Source organism: Phanerochaete carnosa (assembly GCF_000300595.1).
Source record: "Phanerochaete carnosa HHB-10118-sp unplaced genomic scaffold PHACAscaffold_1, whole genome shotgun sequence".
In the NCBI taxonomy this organism is placed as follows: Eukaryota; Fungi; Basidiomycota; class Agaricomycetes; order Polyporales; family Phanerochaetaceae; genus Phanerochaete; species Phanerochaete carnosa.
The window spans coordinates 2,950,338-2,969,045 of NW_006767628.1; the positions used below are offsets into that span (position 1 = coordinate 2,950,338).

Consider the following 18,708-nt stretch of genomic DNA (forward strand, 5'->3'; position numbering starts at 1 on the left):
GGCACAGCAGACCCGAGTCCCCTCGGTTATACTCAAAAAGGTTTAGGACTATATCGACTCGGTACAAATGTACAGGATAACTGATTGCCTTTGCACGACCCAGTAGTAAAAATGGAGATCGGTAATCGACGCGGTCAGCAATTATATAAATATCGACAATGAACAGGAAAGCTAGAGCTGCGTGCGCTATGGCGTGAGTCCGGCTCCACTACACAGTGACGAGCTTCTTACCTCGACCGCCTTGGGAAGCCGCTCGAGAAGCTGCTTAAGCTTTAATATGGTGCCTTCCGGGTTATAGAGCTTCTTCTGGCAGTGTTGACACGTCGCGCTGAACAGCTTATGCAGCTGTGAGTCCTGGAGGACGGCACCCGATGCGATGTCTGCGGGCCTCTGCTCGATGGCACCCAGCCACGTGTGCTTGAGAGACATCCACTCTGCGTGAGCGACCTCTCGCTGACAATGGCAGCAACGCCCGGGTTGGTTGTTCGCGTAGAAATCCACGAGTGAGTTGATTCCGCAACGAAGGATGTCGCGCCGTCGACGGTGAAGGAGAAGGAGAGCGACAAGATGCGGTGACTCGATGAGGGAGAGGTCCCTGAGTAAGGGCTGTCCGAGGAGGTCAAGGCCCAGCGTCCTCGCCGACGCCTCCCTGGCCACCTCCTTCCAGCCCCACTGGCATGCGATAGCGTATACCCGTACCGGATTCGTGTCAAGTAACGAAGTGGATGTTAGGGCGAGTCGTAGGATAGACAGCGCCCCGGGCATGTCATACTTCTCCGCCGCGTGCAGGAGCTCCTCGACATGTCTAAAGTCCTCGAGCTGAGGCAGCTCGCGGCCGGCGCACATGCTGAGCAATCCCTCAACCACCTTGGCGCTCTCCATCAGATGTATTACTTCGAGACATTCGGGTGGATTAGGAGACGAAGATCGTTTGTAGGATGGTGGGTTCTGTGGCAGAGACAGCAGAGTCTGGAAGAATCCGGAGGTGCAGGTGAGGATGAGGGAGTGAATGTGAAAGGAAACGTTGTCGCTTGAACGTAAGACGATGTCTGCGTCGGGAGAGTCAAAGGAAGGATGCGGCTTGTCGATGGGTGGCTCGTCCTCGGAGCTCTCTGCGGCAGATATTTCTTTCGGCTCCTGCTTCGGCGAGGTAGCTGCCAATGCCAGTTTTGCGAGGCCAGCGGACGCCATGGTTACTGACATGGGAATCAACCACGTCTGCTAAACCAATGGTGTGTTATATGCGTCGTACCTCCTTGGTTTCGTACGAGGAAACAAGAACTGGGTATCCCTTCCCGGTGTTGCGCTCGGCAAGGTCTGCCCAAAATATCTGGACCAAACAGACCGTTGTCAGTAGTCGAGAAGCGATAGTAAGGGCTACTACTCGGGCCTACCCTTGGATGTATGACAGTTCAGAACATGCGTAGATCTGCTGATCCTGGTGAAGGTTAGGCCAAGAGATTTTGGTAAATAGATGAATTAGAAGTTGCGATCATTCAATTCGCCGGCTTGGTCACCCATGAAGATCCATTTATCAGGTCCAAAGGAATCATCATGAGCGCGAGCATTAGACGACAGCGCATATAGTGGCTGTGGTGTTGTCGGCTGGGCCACAGTCAGTCGGTATCTCTCCGCGGTCATCCAAAAGTATAGGCAGCATTATACGAGTGCTTCGGTCGCCTTGTTTCCGCTCCCTCAGAGATTTGCCTGCGGCGCGCTCTCGCTGTTCCGGGTCACGAGGTAAAATACCGCCAGCGGGCTCGAAATAGGTTGACAAAACGTTTCCAGGCCTGTACGCTGGTGCGATAAAATCGGGTTTGATTGCAAAAGACTCACTAGTACTCACTAGTCATCGAAATGCACGACGGGCTACGAGCGTTCCAATATACGAAGCTAGACACCGGGGCGAGAGCATCCGGTTCCACTTTATGCATGTCTGCTGACACGATAATTAGCAGGTGCCTCAGAAGCACATGGCACCATTGGGCTGTTGTCAAGCATACAAGGCACGGCGATAGCGGGCGTCGGCACCTCCATAAGCAGCGCGGCCGATGGCATGATATGGGGCGCTGGAAAGGGTGGTTGAGCGCCGCTTACATTGACAATAGCGATCTCGCAAGACGCGGTGGGTGCGTTGTACCGGTGGATCGAAGTGCAGCTGGCTGGAAGGGGCGTGGCTGCATTAATTGTCTGCGTAGTGGCGAGGTAGCGATGTATGAGCCGACCCGCGATCGAAGGGCTGGCACTTATGACCATATATTGAAACTTGTGCATTGTTCACGATGGATGGCCCAAGGGAGCGGGTACCAGGGATGGATTTTGCGCGGGCCCGTCTCCGTAGCGTCTAGACGAAGTCGGAAGGCGACGGGCTGCTGGAGAAGGGTCCCGCCTGGCTGAGCTGAGCGGATAAGTGGGAATCGAGTAGGACAACATCGTGTTTAACCACGCCTGGAGAGCATGCTGCCCGAGGCTGAGTCAGTGCTGGGGAGAGTGCGTCTGAGTGCATATGAAGCCGGGTCGGGTGCGGTTGCCCAAACAGGGACAAAGTTGGTCCAGGGAAGACGTCCGACGAACCGCCCAGGAATCCAGTTTGTTTCTCGTCACGACCGACCACGACTGCGGTGCCCGTTCTCCCTGGCTTGTCCTGCCCGTTCTTCGTTATTCGGGGCTTTATTATTTCGCCCTCTCTTTTCCCTGTCTCTCCTTCATTTTTTCGCCCGTTTGCACCACCTGTTCGATATCGTACACGCCGGCGTGTCCTCCTCGAACCCTAAAAGATGGATACAGCAACTCCTCGCCCGCAGTCCGCATTTCTCTCGTCTTTCTCCTCGAGGAGAAAGGGCCCTGCCACGCCGCTCCGGATCGACACGCCTTCTCATGTACCCAACGTTACCCTCGTGTCCCCAGAGACTTCGACCTGCGCTTCTGCACTCTCCTCAGCGACCTCAGACGCAGACTCCTTCTGCTGGCCTCCTCCTAGCAGACCCCGTTCCAGAAACATGAAGAAGCTCTCGCTCACACTACCCTCCGCACAGTCTTCAACTGCCTCGCTCCAGAGCCCACTCGTCTCCGAACCCTCCAAACGCATAGCCGACGGTCCCCTCCCACATCGCCGCAGACCGTCGGTCATCTCCCTACCGAACGCCAGTACATCGACGCTCCTCCATCGCAAGGACGAGGATGTTGAAGGCGATGACCCAGGCTCTGTCCCCTATTTGGACGGACCAATACACATTCTCCCCGGCGTTTGGCTTGGGAACGAGGACAATGCCCGGGATTGGAGGGGTCTCATGGCTAGAGGAATCAAGTCGATACTCAATGTCGCAAAGGAAGTCACCTGCCCCATCGAAGGCATCCCATCGCATACGCTGCGCTCTGTAACATCGCACTCTGACCTCAAGCATTCGTCCCTCCAGTCCGGGCCTGTTTATCACCCTCCTCATGTCCCAAGTGGCCGCCCAGGCATGCACTACCTGCAGCTGCCCTGGTCTCACGGACAGTCAGACCTTGTGACTGAAGGTTTTCCTTCCGCAATGGTTTTCGTCGACCAGGCCCTGAAACGAGGAGATGGCGTTCTAATCCAGTATGTGTTTCCGGAGATCCGCGCTGTGACGCCGTCTGAATCGCAGTTTGTCTTAGTTGTCAGTGCGGTGTTTCACGATCGGCAACGCTGATAATCGCTTTGGTGATGCGAGCGGCGGCACAATGTTCCCCGATGGTACCTCCAGAGGTGTGGTCACTGAAGACTATGCATGATGCCTATTCTTTTGTGAAGGAGAAGAGCAAATGGGTCGGACCCAATATGTCGTAAGTAAATCTCTTCCGATTACCCGGGGTATGTTTCATCTGACTTCCTTCGCCCAGTCTGATCTACCAGTTGCTTGACTATGAGCGAACTTTGAAGTCTACCACTGGCTCACCCGCCCCATCGGAGCAGTCCTCTCTTGAGGCGGAGCAAGAATGGGCGCGGCGTCGCCAGATGGCTGACGACACTGATACCGAGGGTGCCGACCGCGAAAATATGGAGGTCATGCGTGAGGCGCGAGCTCTTGATCAAGCGATGGAGCATCGCAGAATCTCCCGCAAATCTTCGGCTTCCTCGACAGGCTCCTCCGCTGGTATCGGCATGGGTCATGCCTGGAGGAGCAAATACGGCAGTGGTCGTACTCGGGCGGCCTCCATTACAAGTGTCGCCACCACGGGCAGCGTCCTTAGCGAACAGCTCGTCGAGGAGGACGAAGAGCGAGAGTTGCTTGGAACTGGAGGTGGCTTTATTGAAACCAGTTGCTCAAGTGCTGAGCCCACAGAGGATGAGGCCTCGTCTACCCATACATTCGGGGAGGCTGATTCCCCTGATGCTACCGACGTACTGTCAGGTACCCCCAAAGCTTACCCCCGAGTCTCAACTCATGTGCCCCCCTCAGCTCCCGCGCACAAAACATCTTTCAATCTTCCCTCCGTACCAGCCACCGCAACCGGCACATCTTTCCAGCTACCGAAACCTCACGGAAAAGCTAAGCCTAGGAAGCGTCCCCCGCCTCTGTTTGGACTGCTTTCGCCCGTACCGCCCTCGCCAACAACACCCTTACCTGACGCGCGTCTCACCTCGCGCCCTCGCCCAGAGACCCGCAAGTCGGAGCCGTATTCCGCATCGCACAATGCTAACAAGACTGCTATCCGGAAATCTCGTTCACACATGCCCTCATCTGCGACACCCGCTCAGACCCTGTTCGTATTCCCGCCCTCGCCGAGTCGGTCCGCGCAGACGCCTTCCACGATGATGCTCATGCCGAGCTCGTCGCTATGCAAGTCTCCCGTACCTACACCTCGTGTCGCAGACTTCAAGGCCGAAGGCAACCGTCGATCTTTCATCGGTGTCGGTTCTCTCGCCACGCCGACGACTGCCTGCTCCCGCGTTGACGCGCGCGGGTGGGTTGGTCTGAGCTAAGTTAATCCGTTCTCCCGAGACGTCGTGCATACATCTCTCTTGCGAAACATGGTACACGCCAGTATCGTGTTGACCTCGTATACTTGACACTCTTCTTTTCGAAGGTCTCTATTTTTTCTATATATCGTCGGCACCGACTTTATGTATAACAAAGCACCTCAAACAGACACTTCGCATTCTCACTGCTTGCATTTTCAACATATGCATTCTTCAACGGACTTGAGTTGTTTTAGCAATGTGTTTCGCTGTATATTATCCCTGCGCTGTCTGTTCGATTTCGTGTCTATGTTCTTTATTTCACGCCATGCTGTAGACCGGTTATGTGCTCAGATAAAGCATGTCTCAAATAATTGCCCCTCATGTGCGATCAGAGAGCATAAATGAGGTGCTGGTATTAGAGTGGGGCAGTATCTCAAACCCCCATGGTTATCTGAAAACCTTCCCTACGCTGTTTTTGACCATGCCAGCAAGAACCTGACCACCCAGACCACCAATGCTCCATCCCGAAGAGAGTTGGTTCGCCCATTTCTGCTTTGCATCTCGGTCACTGTCAAAAGCCGCGGTCAGTATATCCAAATTTTTGGGCTGACCAAAGGACGAGAACCTACGCATACGTGAAGCCTACGGCATTCGAGACATTGAATACGAGGGCTAGCATTACTATCGGGATAAAGCTGAAAGAGTCCCGCCTGAGCGTGAGGTAATTGTCCACTAATCATATAGCGTGGTACGTACGATGCACTAAGTTTCAGTATCGAAACGATAAGCAATGCTAGCCACAGGGCTGGGAACGTGTACAGTGCGATCTGCGGTGCAGCATGATCAGATACAGGCGAGGTAAGCGGGTGTGCCAGACCTCACCCAAAACATCCTAATAGCGACGTATATGGTCAATTCAACTGATGCAGCTGCAAGAGAGGAACAGTTGAACGCACTTCGAATCCACGGGATTGGCTGGGCGAGATGGCTACATATTATTAACAGTTAGTTTTGCAATGGGCGGGACACCAGATGGGACTCACATCTCGGCTCTCGAATACCCAGTAACTTTCACCGTCTTCGTCCACCTAATACTGTTGAGCGCATTATGCGAGAAATTAACGAGCAAGCAAGATACCTGGTTCCAATATCGCAAACCGACCAACGTCCTTCCGGAGACGTTCTAAGAGGCGTCAGCTATGAATGACGTCGTGCTCGACTAGCACTGACTCGACAATTCCAGAAGTCCATTGCGAGTAACACGACCACGATCACGGTCTAAATGCGCGTCAGGCTGAAGACAGTAAGCGTAAATGCGCCAACTGACGGAGAGCACATAGTTGCTGGTGAAGAATCCACAGAGGAGGTAGACCACGATTGCAGCGGTGCGGAAGAAGTAGAGGAAGAAAAGTGATACTGGGTGAGCGGACTAGAGGAGGTGTTCTCAGCACTTTAGGCACTATGTGGGGACGCTGCGCTCACCTGGCGAAATATGCCTGCAATGCCTGCAGCAAGTACCTACATAAGATGACCATGCTACGCTCAGAAATCACGGTCACTTACCTGCTTCCGCATCACTAGACGACGCCGCGGATGGATCTGGTCTTGAACCTGGAGTCAATACCACGGGTGTCTTGGGAGGTGCAAGCTTTGCAGACGCGATATTCCCTGACGGCACAGACTCTCCGGCATCGTCAGGTTCAATCTGGTTAAGAAGCGGTGTCGCGGCGGACGCGCTCATTTCTCCTCGGCGTAGAAAGTACTCAGATTTCTGAAGCTAAACTATCAGAGTCTGGACGTGAATATAATCTGTCGGTTGAGGAGGGGCCGATATGCGTGATAGGATCTAGTAGAATGTAGGTGAGTGTGCGACGTCAAGCGACCGGCGTCTGCGCTGCCTGTCCCCGACCATGAACGCGTCGGCAGCGGAACAGACGGAGACCACCCCTCTCTTGAGTTCACGCACTCGAAACCGCCAGAGTTCGTTGTCAAACCGCATTGACTCACTTCGTATACTCCCCTATGTCGATCGATTTTATACCCAAGGACTACCTTTGAACGGCAGCTGGTATCCGGAGGGCCTATCGATATCGGCAGGGGCAGACTGCGCTGCCTTTGAGCTTCTGGTGCTGCTGGCCTACAAGCACATGCTGAGAGACCTGCGCCATTCCCTCGAAGATGTTTGGGAACAGTGGTCTGAAGAAACTAAGCGTGCTGCGAGCATGGCTGAGCTCGAGTCGCGAATAGTCGCGACTTGGAACACCTTTCTGAATGTCCCACGGAGTTGCAAAGAGGTGGAACAAGTTTTGTGGAAGGCTCATCAACTGTCGGATGGTTCTGCAGAGTCGATTCGACGTACGTTGCCGTGACTTGGACTCGCCATGTTGTACGCTGGCTGACTTTCTGTGATAGTCGTCGACTTCTATGAGTGTTTCCCTCCCGAAATGCTATGTCATCGCGTTGTCGAACTTAGTCTGCTGCACACCTGGCGGTGCAATATCAGGGGAAGCCTCCCGGCTATTAGTACGTGGGGTCAACTGGCAAGGTCAATATATGCGCCTCGGTAAGCATTGGCAGATAAAGCTGTCTCCACCCATTCTCAGCTACATTCTGCTCAGATGGTTGCACTTGCTCGACTTGCTAGGCCTTATTGCATACCTGGGCATACTAGCTCGCTATGCCTTAGATCCCTCTTGCGCTGCAGCAGAAACTATTTCTGGCCTCGACGTTGTATGCACCGTGTCCATTGTGGTTTACTGCCTTGCCAGAGTCTTGCAACGGCGGTCGTTGATGCAAGTCCCTTACTTCATTGTAGCCCTCGCATTCCTGTCCAGCTTGCCTTTCACGCCTCATCCTAACGACATGGGCTACAATGCTCTCCTCGTGGCACTGTCTCTCCACATCCTGCAGCTTCATCTCCCTTATCCGCCGAGCCCGTTTTACCTTCTTCCGTTCCAGCAAGTATTGCCACTGTCTCTGCTTATTTGGAACGGGGTCTCCAACATATACTTACCCGTACTGGCGTTATTCCTCCCAGCCCTGCTCCTCACCTTAGTCTTGCTGTCACTCTCGCTTGCGGACTCAACGGTCTTTATCGCCACGCTTGCATCTCCTTTGGAAGCGCGGAGTGCATTTCTGCTGTTGCTTCTCATTCTACTATTTCTACTCATATTTTCGGCAGGAATGCTCATCCTTGTCTACCCATCCGTCTCTTCCCCAGATACTACAAGTCCATGGGACAGGTACCCGAGATCACTTGGCTTAGGAGCTAGGCGGGCCTTCATTTCGATTGTTCTAGCGTATACGGCGCCGTATGTTAGCATAACCAGAAGACTTAGAGTAATCCCTCCGTCTAGCATTCCTTTAAGGTGGGACGTCCAGGGTCTACCATTATATATGCACAAAATACTCAATTTGATGACGGTCGGACTTCTACCATTCGTTCTCGCAGGCATTTTTCTCTGTGACTCTGTTTCTTAGTTTGTCGTAATGTTACTGGGCATCGGGAAGATATTCTATATGGGTGTGGATGACTCCAAAGCGTGGCTGAGCGCGAGTGACGCGGTGGCCAAATAGAGCTAAGTACTGTACTATGTGAATCGCATCGGCGTTCGGAACTCCTCCACGAATATCGCTAGGCTCACAGCCCAAGCTAGCTTCAGCTTCAGCTTCAAGCCTCATTAAGTAGCTTTTGTATGATCTCTACTCTCCTCACACTGTGATCGCTGATCATGATACTTTGCTAGATGTCTTCCTCACGTTCGAGGCAGTTCAAGTCAAGTGGATCCGCTGGGAACCGGAGCCGGAGCCAGAGGTTTGGAGGGGATCCCAAAAACGAGGATGAGAACATACCCACAGCACATAACCAAACAACCCCGCCCTCGTCTACCTCATGGTCTATACGCGCTCTGCCAGTTTCTGCGACCGGAATACCTCCACTAACAACGTTCTGCATGCGCGCTTTCGCACAGGGCTTCCGGAGACTCTCGTCGGACGAAGCCTCCACAGAGGAACTCAAAGCGTGGCTTTCAGCAGTCCCAGACACTTATATTTCGCGAATCTTCACAATTTTGAAAGATCATGGAGTCTATCCGAGCAATGATTTCATTGCAGCGGTAAGTACAGCACATTTGTCCCTTCCTTCTGACCTCACAGGGTAGAACATTATACAGTACCTTTTACGCGGACCGTCTATAACTCTCGATGGCGAGAATATGCCAGACGTGAGCAAGAACACAGTGGCCGCTATCACGAGGCGTACGGCGGTCAGAGAGCACCTTCAGGAACTTCACCTCCGAGATCTTGGTAAGATACAGGACGCGACCTTTGCCATAGTAGTTGAGAGGCTTCCTGCCCTCCGTATATTGGACCTTGGGTATGCTAGGACCTAGGCCGAGAAGGTGGACACTCATACTTGATGTGCTTTCAGGGGATGCACTAAGGTCGGTGCGAAGACCGTCGAAGCGGCCGGCATATCTTGTCCTGCCTTGTTGACACTTAACGTTAACTACACGTCTGTGCAGCCTGCACATGTTGCTCCAGTCCTGCAGGCATGTAAGTCCCTCAAGACCATGAAGGTTGCGGGCATTTCCAGCTGGGTCAGTCTCCCGAACTGTCTGTGATGCGTGTGTAGGTCTGGCTGCTGATATGTTTGGTAGACAGAGGCCGGTGTCGCCAAACTGTGGAATGCCCTCGGTGTTAAAAGTGCTTCTAACTTCGAACCTCTCGGTCTTCGCTCTCTCAAGCTGAAGCTGAACCCCATAACGGATCAAGTATTTAACACGTTTCTCGAGATATGTCCCCAGCTACGCCGCTTGGATGTATCATTCACTGGGATCCGACGTCCAGCTACTCTATTAAAGTCTACTACACTCGAGAAGTTGTCCTTGACGTCAACTGCTATTGCTAGCGCCGATTTACTTAAGGCCGTTGACGGTATGACTGAACTGAGGACGCTCTCGCTCGGCGCACTTGGGCGAACAGGTGGATCATCAATCGCCGTTGCAAATACTTCTGCCATGACAATGACTGATGACACGCTCAAGAAGCTGAGTGGCATCCTCGCGGGGTGCAAACACCTGAAAAGCGTCAACCTAGCCGGTAATACGAAACTCGGCACTGTCACTGGCTCGTCGTTGACTGACTTCGTACGTCACGTGGGCAGGAACTGCGAGGTGTGTAGCGATGTCGTTTTCCACAGGAATGCTAAATGAGATTACTGACGGAGGCTTAGGTTCTCAACTTGTCAGGAGTGACATCCCTCCGTTCATCCAATCTTGAAGGGCTCTTGGCCGATGATCTCAATCTACCGGAATCACCCCTGCGAGTCTTCAAATTGAACAACACTGATGTCGATGATTCCGCCGCCCCATACATCTCTACGTGCAGGTCGCTGGAAACTTTGGAAGTTGGAGGAGCAAAGATTACCAGTAAGAAAGGAGGCGTGCTCACTGGAAATTGCATCATGAATACTTGAAACATAGGCGAAGGTCTCTATGACATCCTCGATGGTTGCACTATGCTGCAACGATTGGATCTGACCAGTTGTAGGGGTGTCCCCCTTACACAGAGGCGCAATTTCTTTGAGGTAGGGAATTCAGCTTTAGCTCTGTGGCCCGTCTCGGTCTGATCTGTGCTCACAGGCGTACTACGAAGCAAGATCGTAAAGGACCGTAGGCCAGACAGCGTATATGTGAGTTGAACCTAGGTTGCCAGCGACGATCCCGCCTGGTTCCAGTCATCACCCTGGATAATCAAGGGAGCATTGGCGAGGCAGACTGGGCAAGCCGAGACAATGCTGACAGTGCGCAGCTTCGCTCCCCGTTTATAAAAGCAGCCGTACATGTGGCAACATGGTAGCAATCAGGAGAGAAATGAATGTTTTACTGATCATGTTACATCCACCACAAGCCCGCCATCAGGATACCTGTGCAGCAGACAGGCGGGCGTTGGCGTTGGCAGGGGTGATATCTGCGTGACTTTTTGACCGAAGAGATAGCACCCACGGAGAGAGAGAGAAATCTCCAACATAGCGAGCGGGAGTGAGAAAAATTAGGAGGACTTGTGGAAGTTAGCTTTCGTGAGGGTTTCCGCACCTAAATTACCGCGGCTGATGAAATTCCGGGTGTCGTGCGCCTGCCCGCTCTGTGCCTTGCACCGTGACTTGTCCTCGCTGCTTTCATTCCCTTCGCTGTCTCCGCCGCCTCTCCTTGCCTTGCTCATCTTTTCTGTCTGTCGTTTATGCTGGCATTGACATCGCATCCAACATAATTTAGGCTCGGAGTATTCCTTCGTCCCACCACTCTCCTCCTCGTGCTTCAGCTCAACGCCATGCCCTCTCGACCTGAGCTCCCCATCCCGGCTAACTTGCTTGCCGCACACGACTGGCACTTCTCTGATGAATCCCATGAAGCACCAATCTTGCCCTCGAGTGCGTACATCGTCGAGTCTCCCTCCGCGTTGCGGTCTCTGACTGCCGCCCCGCCTGCCTCACATCTGCCTTCGCGAGAAGCCTCTGAAGATGATTCATTCATTTCAGAGCCCAGCAATGCCCAGTTTTCAACCATGTCTCCGAAGCCACCGTCCCTTCCAGACCCTTCACAATATCCTGATCCTTATCCATTTCGACCCCCGCGCTGGAACCACGGCATCTCTACGCCTACCCTATCCTCTGCGGACTCCTCATCTGGGTCCACGCGGTCATCAGCATATACAAGCTCAGCCCGGTCTGGCGACTATGGTCATGTCCATGTGGCGCTAGGGCTTGATGATTCTAATACGAGTATGGGAATCTCGACGGACGACGTCGCCAAGATCCTCGCGCGCGAGTCGACATCTTCCTCGTCGCAGCGGATACGCACTCCTTACGCAGAGGAGAGTCGCTGGTCAGACAGGTACTCACAGGGTGTACGCTCCAGGTCATCTTCTGTAGGCGGCAGGGGCGAGGTCGCTTCCGAGCTGGGGAGTCCGGCACTACGGCAAGAACCTAGCTTCGACCAGGGATGGGTATCGGTGGACGAGAGGGATGAAATGGGACTGACAACGGACGATGAAACCGACGACGACGGCATGATCGATGAGGAGGATACGCCAGAGGACATGGAGGGAGAGGTCACCAGCGCCATGATGGTCGCAGAGGAAGGCCGAGGTATCATTGTACGAGGAGGGGAGGGCCCAATAGTGCAGCTACAGGTAAAACTAGGTAATTCGATCGCTTCCGTTCATAGGAGAAAGACATCGCTCATTGTCATCACTTTCGCAGGCACAACGCACCTGTTGATAGGATCGTCAAGCACGCCGAACGCTGTCCCTGCGTTCCTGGCAAATGTCATTCCTCCAATCTCGACCACGCTACTTGCATTGGATATCTCGGCTAACTTCCTGGTCGCCCTTCCGCCAGTCCTCCAGGCGTGTGTATGCCTGGAGGAACTGAATATCGCATCCAATCCTCTCCGTGCGCTTCCAGTCTTCCTGGCTGGGCTCACGTCTCTCCAGGTCCTCATAGCCGATTCGACTGGGATTAGCACCCTGCCTGCAGCCTTGAGTTCTTTAGAGAAGCTGCATACCCTCAGCATCCGCCGCAACAAGATGAACTCGCTGCCCAGCTGGCTATGTCTCTTGCCGGTGCTCGAAACTTTGCTCGTCGAAGGTAACCCGTTTCAGGGTCCTTGGAAGGCTCTGGTCGAGCCATTGTTGGCCAAAGTTCCTATGTCTCCGCTTTATCCTCCGTCGACTCCGATTTTCCCTGTATCCCCCAGCATCGCTACCATACAAAGCTCAGCATCGGAGGATGCTGATGATGCAGCTGAGTCCTCTCAACAAGAGAAGAACCTCATGCAGGCTGTCAACGAAGAGGAAGACACCATCATGCCAACTCGCGCGCCTCTCATCGCCAGGTCTGTAACGTCCCCCACAATTGGATCTCAGAACGCACAGGTCTCTCTGTCCTTGTCCCGCACTCGTACGACCCCCAACAGAGCGTACTTTGATAAGTATCGTGCTCCGAGCAAGTCCGTAGTTGGTCCACAGACTGGCGCGCCCGGGTCCTCTAGCAAGGAGAATGGGGAACGCGAGTTACGAAAGATGAAAAGCGCAGGGGAGTTGCGTCATGGTCCCGGGGGTTCGTCTAAGGGACTTCCGGCCTCAGGATCAACGTCTCCTCAGCGTCCGGCAGTGTTGCATTACACTCCGTCCGCCTCGAGTTCTAATCTTCTGACCACGATGTCTTCGCATGATGGTCAAGAGCAGCCGAAGCGGTTTGCCAGTCTAGGCGTGTCTTCTGCATTGTCGCCTGAAGGTACGCGCAAGAGACCTGCCATAGATCCTACGGTCTGGGATGGCGAGCCCGCAGAGAAGGGCGAACCAGGCGCCAAGGTTCTGCCCCCCTTGCCCGTAGACGTCGCGCCTGGTGCGCAACCTACCATGGGCTCGCATCTCTCCAAGCGAGACAGCCGTTACAACGACGAATCAGCCGCTCGGGGGAAGGAGGAGACGAAGTCGACTCGATGGGGCTTCTTGAAGAAGATGTCCATGGGCAAAATGCGGAGCGAGACGCCTCCGGTGCCCCGATCCTCTTCAGCGAACGTCCGTCCTCGGCAGCCATCAACGTCAAGACCATCTGCTATGTTCTGCGGACGATTTCATGATTGGCGCAGTGGCCTTTTCCAAGGCAGGCAGAAAACTCTCTCTGTGGAAGGAGAACAGTGCTTCCAGGCCGCCAAATACAATCTTGCGCTCCGCAGCAGGAACAGTGTTCTGGCCAACGCCGCTCAGCGAAGTAACTGGCATAGCAGCTGGCTTAACGTAGATGTCGACGAGCTCCTGCAGGCCCTTGACGTACGTCCTCTCGGTCCTGTTGGGAACATCAGCAGTATACAGAGAAAAGCAAGCGCTGGACATACTCTACAATCTCCCTCACAATCCTCGCACGCTTCCCCTTGTCGTCTTTAAATTTGCGCTCTTCCCCACCCCCAGAACCGCTGCTATCGGTCGTGGCCACACTGTTCGTCTGCGCTGAGTTACCGCATCTGAGCGCGTTCCTCGACTCAGGAGAGCGAAGTTGCGATGCGCCTCCGATGGATGATATAGACGCGATCGAGGTTTCGGAGGGAAGCCGGCTGTTGTCGACAACCGTGGGCCTTCGTGATCTCATCCCAGGAGCTTCCAGCGAACCTCCATACATGCTCATGGTGTTGAACTGGGTCAGCCCTAGGTCGTGCATGTCACGTAGATACGCCATAACGGAACGCAGAGCACGTGTACGTGCTTCTCGTGCCTTCTCCTCTTCGCGGCGTTGACCCGACTCCAGCGAGACAGTTTGGATAGGGCTTATAGCAAGCTTGGCGTCGTCGTCGTTCTCGTCACAGGAAGATTCGGTGCCAAAACTGGACGCTGCAGGGCTGGGAATCGGTGACATTTCGATGGGTAAGAAGCTTCGGCGCTTGGAGGCGCGGGTAGTGGACTGAGGAATGCCCAGCATGTTGGGCGACGCAGGTGGTGGTGAGATGGGCGCATTGAAAGAGGAGTCGACAGGTGAAACCTCCTGAATGGTTGGTATAGGCGGCGACTTGAGGGCTTCGATGCTCGGCTGTCGTGACAGCCTACCTTCGCTCGCTTCCAACAAGGCCCCTGTCGTAGATATCCGCACGTCGATTTGGGGAGTTGTAGAAATTCTGAGAGCATCCGACACCGACGTCGAGACTGACCGAGACTTACCGAGGTCGACGCGGACGGCTCGTTGTCGTTGGAAGTTGCCCGCTCCGTTGCTAATATTTTCGTCTCGCACGCGGCTTTTATGAGGATGTACTCCACGTATATCAAGTAAGTTCATCAGCTTGTATTCGTTGTCTATTCTCAGCGTATATCTCCCAGCAATTTCGATAATTCTCTGCATCGCATCAAAACGTGGGTTTCTGAGAAGCCGAACGCCCTAGCCAACCCTCTTTCGCCATCTTCGAGCACCGCACAACTGGTCGGCCTTGGCATTACGATGTCGGCTGTGACTACGCCAGGTGCCTTACCTGACTCTGGTCCTAACAACATTGTTCCCCTGTCGTCCAGTCAGAAGAAACGCATTAAAGCGTATCTCAAACGTTGCCGCATGAATCCTCGTCACTCTCAGCTGAATCTTGAAGGTTATCTCCTACTCCCAGTTCAGCGCATCCCTCGGTACAGGCTTCTAGTGAGTCCTTTCGCATAATGTAGTGTCACGTCAATATCTTAATTGCGCACAGCTCGAGGATTTGTTGAAAAGTTGCCCTCCGATATATGATTATGTCGAGGACCCACTCGATCGCGCCCTCAGTGAGATATCATCCCTGGCGACTAATATGAACGAGGGCAAACGCGAATCCGAGTCCCGGCGTAAGCTGGTGCAGTGGCAGGCAAAGATTCGTGGCAAGTTCCCGAGCCCTCTGGTGCAGCCTCACAGGTGAGGGTCGGCTTTGCGCATCTTATCGGCGATATCTAACGGCCCGCGATCATAGACGACTAATTATGGACGGCCCTTTGCAACTGACACGTGTGGTCAGGAAAGCTACTGTGTCTTTCGAGGTTATTGACTCCAAGGGAGATGCATCCACGGTGCAAGTCGAGTGCTTGTCACCAGAGCTCACACCTCGGTCTTTGATCGGCATCTTGTGCAACGACTTGCTGGTGTTGTGTCGCGACCCGTCTGAAGGCCAGGACCCCAACTCGCAGGTCGACTTGTGGGCAGTCCTTCGTATGCAAACTCTTCCCCAGCCAGCGAGTATTGTCCACGGGAACGGTAAGCAGTTTGCTTCACGCTCATTCCGCTTCGCCACTCAAAATCTCTGTAGCATTACGCTTGGTCGATAATAAAGCGATCTTGTATTTCGACGCGCCATCAACCTCCGATGCTTTAACGTGGTTCAGAGGTATGCATCCCTGAAGACGTAGTGCCCAGTATCTGACACTCCCTTTACAGCTATTAACCTGCATATTCCTGCTTCCAAAGCATGAAACACCCCGTTCCCATATTCTCTCCCGGGCTTATTGTCTATTCTTATCTTATACTTACCATCCTGTCGATCGCGGGCTCGTCCACGGGCATCCACTCCATGCTATATTGCAGGCGTCCTTGTTCTTCGCATCCACGCGTTCATTTCGTAACTGTACATCCCTCTCCTTCCTTCGTAGTTTCCATTGTCGTCCGAGTACACCCCTGTTGCTCGCTTAAGGCTTCTCTCGCATCCGGAGATACATTACGCTCGCTTCCATATAGTATGTCGTATATAGATGTCGATACTCCTGTGTAGTGCGATATGCGTGCAATGCATGGTACTCGAGGAGACATGTACGTTGGTTCGTCTTGAGCTCATATGAATATAACCGTTACAAGTTTTTACGTTACGCGACATTAAAATGACCATACGAGCGCCGAAACGTATAAACGACGGTTGTCGCAACACTGCGTCAGGAAAAGAGAATAAACAGGATGCAAAGGAGTATGGATTGGGTCATGAAGAAGTAAGCGAAGACCATGTACATCGTTTCCATGGAACTAGGAGCGGCTCCACTGTGTACGGCGTATCTTGTTGGGCTGTTCCTGGGTGTCGTCGTCTTCCCGGGTCTTCCTCTTGCCAAACATGAACGATTCTTGCTTGTCAGGAACCACGATCATGTCGGGAAGGTTTTCAAACTGGTCGGGAGTCTTGTCGTTGGCCGACCAGCCCTGACGGTTCTCGACGAACGAAGAGAGAACGACCTTCAGCTGTGCATGGTTGGCAAGGGGATCGGAGACGAGTTCCGAGGGGGGTGGGCTCCGTGTGACCCTGATCAGCTGTCTCTCCATAAGTGGACCCGCTTCAGGGCTTGGACTCGCTTCAGGGCTTGGCTCCTCTGTCTGCGCGGGTGGAAGGTATTTCTCCAACTCATCCTCGTCGAGGGACCGATAATGTTTGTAGCAGAGCTGGTGCAAATCTTCAAGAAGAAGCTTGAACATGTCTTTCTTTGCCAGCCTGAAAGGCAGCTTGGGCTTCGAGTATCGGTAGAACTTGGTCTCCCCGCCAATCCAGAGCGCACCTTGGGTAGACTGATACTTTTCGTCATCAAGGAAGAATTTCCACACAAATCTCGCTAGCCGGTCGTTGTATCCGACTTCCTTCGCGTCGGCGTTCCAATACTTCGAGTCCGATAAGTCGCGCTTGTGAAACCGTAAGGCGTTCCAATACATGAGATTGACGATTGACTCTAGGTCGTCGGACACCTCCGGAGGCTTCAGTGGATAAGCAAGTGACGGACCGGACATAAATGCCCACGTTCCCTTTATCCAAACGTTACATAAGGGACGAGGCTGCAGCATCTGACGAGGAATGAGGAGCGTACCGATCGCACAGTCTGAGTGGTGCGGCCGATCCTATCCTTGCTCTTGCTCAAATCCCAGTCGCATAAGAGTCCCTTGGGACGCTTGGTGGCCAACGAGTCGATGTCGATAATGATATTGCCGATGCTAATATCACGATGAAGGATCTCTGCGCGCTCCCAGGCTTGTTCGTGAGCTGTTAATTTCTGATCAGCACGAGGCATATTGTTAAAAGGCCGGCCTGCTTGCCTTCCACAACGTCCAATACAACTTGCGCCAGCTCATAAGAGTCTTTATATTCCGAAAGAGGTATCCCCAGAGTCTCAATGACGAGACGGTAGGCAAGGCGTGGTAACGGCTTTGATTCACTCGCTAGGAATTCTTGGGTTAGCGTGCGAAGGGACCAACCGACCTCTGCTATCTGGGACGTGGCAAACGTCCTCTCCGACAATGATGCTAGGAATATTCTGCATGTCCTATGCATGAAGCCACTCGTAGCTCTTGTGTTCGGGATCGATGTCGGTCGAGTCTGGTCTCCATGACAGCTTGAGGAAGACAAGGCGCTGCTTGCCCACAACGTACGCGAAGTAGCCTTTGCCACTTCGCCCGGTGGGTGAATAGCTTCAGACATGGTATTTGCCGATTAGAAGGGCCAGAGTCCGGTCGTGAGGCTGACACGGGAACTTGAAGGTTCCCTCCAACCCGTCAGTGGAGCCGCCACACCGCATCTGCCAACATGAAGCGTAAGCATGTCGGGTTACACAATAAACGAGACATGTGCTTGCCTGATATGTGGGATACAAATTCTCATTCTCCTTCATTTCCTCCACAAATCGCATTGACCAGACCTCAGTTTTTTTTCGAGTGGCCTCGCGGGGCAAAGTTAAGACCGAGAGACGCCACGTCTTCCTCCCCCCAAACCCCCGCCACCAGCGCAGCTATAACCGCTGCGGGAACACGCGGAGAGCTCGATCGCGGTGCACTCTACGATCTTCTCGTGTCTCTCTTCGTCGACGACAACAACAATGCGCGTGATATGTCTATATACAGGGGGACAAGGCCTTTAATCACTTCGTCCACCAAGGAGTCATTATGTATTGCAGGCGCAGGAACGACTCAGGCATACGATCCACCGTGAATGCTCCTATAGCCCACCAAATGTGGTCTCACAACGGGGTGGGATGGCTTTCGAGTGGTAGGCAGAACCCTGCAGGCTCTGTCCTTGTCGGGAACCTGAGCTCGCCGTTTCAAAAAGCGGCCACGCCCGAAACGGGCGGGCAGCTCAGTCTTGTGCACCCAACAGAGATGACGGTGCAACAGAAGAACCGGCACCGCAGAGACGTACGAGAAGCATGGCAAAGTCTGGCCTTGGAACGATTGCCGAGGTGCTCGATGGGTCTGCTCCGGCCAGGCGGCCTCAGATGGCGGCTTCGAAAGCCAAAGTGAAAGCCACGTCGGA

At 53.6% G+C, this 18,708-nt stretch overlaps 9 protein-coding genes across 9 annotated transcripts; 6 read left to right on the top strand and 3 right to left on the bottom strand.

The window, feature by feature from the left end:
* Window positions 1-171: 171 nt before the first annotated feature.
* PHACADRAFT_190117 (uncharacterized protein) lies at window positions 172-1,191 on the bottom strand (the record flags this gene model as incomplete). Its single annotated transcript, XM_007390361.1, has 2 exons — window positions 172-186; window positions 232-1,191. The coding sequence occupies 2 exons, from the start codon at window positions 1,189-1,191 to the stop codon at window positions 172-174; spliced, it is 975 nt and encodes a 324-aa protein (XP_007390423.1).
* Window positions 1,192-2,614: 1,423 nt separating this feature from the next.
* On the top strand, window positions 2,615-5,296 carry PHACADRAFT_247258 (uncharacterized protein). Its single transcript, XM_007390362.1, has 3 exons — window positions 2,615-3,583; window positions 3,640-3,807; window positions 3,865-5,296. The coding sequence occupies exons 1-3, from the start codon at window positions 2,778-2,780 to the stop codon at window positions 4,946-4,948; spliced, it is 2,058 nt and encodes a 685-aa protein (XP_007390424.1). The 5' UTR covers window positions 2,615-2,777; the 3' UTR covers window positions 4,949-5,296.
* Window positions 5,276-6,778, bottom strand: PHACADRAFT_247259 (uncharacterized protein). Its single transcript, XM_007390363.1, has 9 exons — window positions 6,491-6,778; window positions 6,410-6,432; window positions 6,255-6,356; window positions 6,158-6,205; window positions 6,066-6,110; window positions 5,971-6,015; window positions 5,684-5,754; window positions 5,557-5,622; window positions 5,276-5,495 (listed from the first exon to the last, which is right to left on the bottom strand). The coding sequence occupies exons 1-9, from the start codon at window positions 6,666-6,668 to the stop codon at window positions 5,375-5,377; spliced, it is 699 nt and encodes a 232-aa protein (XP_007390425.1). The 5' UTR covers window positions 6,669-6,778; the 3' UTR covers window positions 5,276-5,374.
* A 54-nt stretch (window positions 6,779-6,832) lies between these two features.
* On the top strand, window positions 6,833-7,329 carry PHACADRAFT_247262 (uncharacterized protein). The gene has a single exon (XM_007390364.1). It carries the CDS (start codon window positions 6,838-6,840, stop codon window positions 7,294-7,296), a length of 459 nt encoding a protein of 152 aa, XP_007390426.1. The 5' UTR covers window positions 6,833-6,837; the 3' UTR covers window positions 7,297-7,329.
* A 25-nt stretch (window positions 7,330-7,354) lies between these two features.
* PHACADRAFT_247263 (uncharacterized protein) lies at window positions 7,355-8,496 on the top strand. The gene has a single exon (XM_007390365.1). It carries the CDS (start codon window positions 7,481-7,483, stop codon window positions 8,405-8,407), a length of 927 nt encoding a protein of 308 aa, XP_007390427.1. The 5' UTR covers window positions 7,355-7,480; the 3' UTR covers window positions 8,408-8,496.
* Window positions 8,497-8,539: 43 nt separating this feature from the next.
* Window positions 8,540-10,850, top strand: PHACADRAFT_204136 (uncharacterized protein). Its single transcript, XM_007390366.1, has 7 exons — window positions 8,540-9,042; window positions 9,100-9,302; window positions 9,357-9,525; window positions 9,586-10,101; window positions 10,161-10,356; window positions 10,411-10,514; window positions 10,570-10,850. The coding sequence occupies exons 1-7, from the start codon at window positions 8,674-8,676 to the stop codon at window positions 10,591-10,593; spliced, it is 1,581 nt and encodes a 526-aa protein (XP_007390428.1). The 5' UTR covers window positions 8,540-8,673; the 3' UTR covers window positions 10,594-10,850.
* A 388-nt stretch (window positions 10,851-11,238) lies between these two features.
* On the top strand, window positions 11,239-16,105 carry PHACADRAFT_247267 (uncharacterized protein). Its single transcript, XM_007390367.1, has 9 exons — window positions 11,239-11,357; window positions 11,439-12,128; window positions 12,189-13,551; window positions 14,636-14,746; window positions 14,798-15,107; window positions 15,160-15,356; window positions 15,412-15,692; window positions 15,745-15,822; window positions 15,873-16,105. The coding sequence occupies exons 1-9, from the start codon at window positions 11,258-11,260 to the stop codon at window positions 15,905-15,907; spliced, it is 3,165 nt and encodes a 1,054-aa protein (XP_007390429.1). The 5' UTR covers window positions 11,239-11,257; the 3' UTR covers window positions 15,908-16,105.
* A 194-nt stretch (window positions 16,106-16,299) lies between these two features.
* On the bottom strand, window positions 16,300-17,473 carry PHACADRAFT_204140 (uncharacterized protein; the record flags this gene model as incomplete). The annotated part of the gene is made up of 2 exons (XM_007390368.1): window positions 16,300-17,210; window positions 17,273-17,473. The coding sequence occupies 2 exons, from the start codon at window positions 17,471-17,473 to the stop codon at window positions 16,449-16,451; spliced, it is 963 nt and encodes a 320-aa protein (XP_007390430.1). The 3' UTR covers window positions 16,300-16,448.
* Window positions 17,474-17,985: 512 nt separating this feature from the next.
* Window positions 17,986-18,387, top strand: PHACADRAFT_24215 (uncharacterized protein; the record flags this gene model as incomplete). Its single annotated transcript, XM_007389521.1, has 1 exon — window positions 17,986-18,387. One exon carries the CDS (start codon window positions 17,986-17,988, stop codon window positions 18,385-18,387), a length of 402 nt encoding a protein of 133 aa, XP_007389583.1.
* Window positions 18,388-18,708: the final 321 nt, after the last annotated feature.

Coding starts and splice junctions, on each gene's coding strand:
- PHACADRAFT_204136 (XM_007390366.1), top strand. CDS start 8,674: ATGTCTTCCTCACGTTCGAGGCAGTTCAAGTCAAGTGGATCCGCTGGG. Junction 9,043..9,099: donor GCAATGATTTCATTGCAGCG/GTAAGTACAGCA, acceptor AACATTATACAG/TACCTTTTACGCGGACCGTC. Junction 9,303..9,356: donor CTCCGTATATTGGACCTTGG/GTATGCTAGGAC, acceptor ATGTGCTTTCAG/GGGATGCACTAAGGTCGGTG.
- PHACADRAFT_247258 (XM_007390362.1), top strand. CDS start 2,778: ATGGATACAGCAACTCCTCGCCCGCAGTCCGCATTTCTCTCGTCTTTC. Junction 3,584..3,639: donor GGAGATGGCGTTCTAATCCA/GTATGTGTTTCC, acceptor AGTTTGTCTTAG/TTGTCAGTGCGGTGTTTCAC. Junction 3,808..3,864: donor TGGGTCGGACCCAATATGTC/GTAAGTAAATCT, acceptor TCCTTCGCCCAG/TCTGATCTACCAGTTGCTTG.
- PHACADRAFT_247259 (XM_007390363.1), bottom strand. CDS start 6,668: ATGAGCGCGTCCGCCGCGACACCGCTTCTTAACCAGATTGAACCTGAC. Junction 5,755..5,970: donor GGGTATTCGAGAGCCGAGAT/GTGAGTCCCATC, acceptor GCTGCACCGCAG/ATCGCACTGTACACGTTCCC. Junction 5,623..5,683: donor ATACTGAAACTTAGTGCATC/GTACGTACCACG, acceptor GGACTCTTTCAG/CTTTATCCCGATAGTAATGC.
- PHACADRAFT_247262 (XM_007390364.1), top strand. CDS start 6,838: ATGAACGCGTCGGCAGCGGAACAGACGGAGACCACCCCTCTCTTGAGT.
- PHACADRAFT_247263 (XM_007390365.1), top strand. CDS start 7,481: ATGCGCCTCGGTAAGCATTGGCAGATAAAGCTGTCTCCACCCATTCTC.
- PHACADRAFT_247267 (XM_007390367.1), top strand. CDS start 11,258: ATGCCCTCTCGACCTGAGCTCCCCATCCCGGCTAACTTGCTTGCCGCA. Junction 13,552..14,635: donor ACGTCAAGACCATCTGCTAT/GTTCTGCGGACG, acceptor AGACTGACCGAG/ACTTACCGAGGTCGACGCGG. Junction 15,108..15,159: donor TCCCTCGGTACAGGCTTCTA/GTGAGTCCTTTC, acceptor AATTGCGCACAG/CTCGAGGATTTGTTGAAAAG.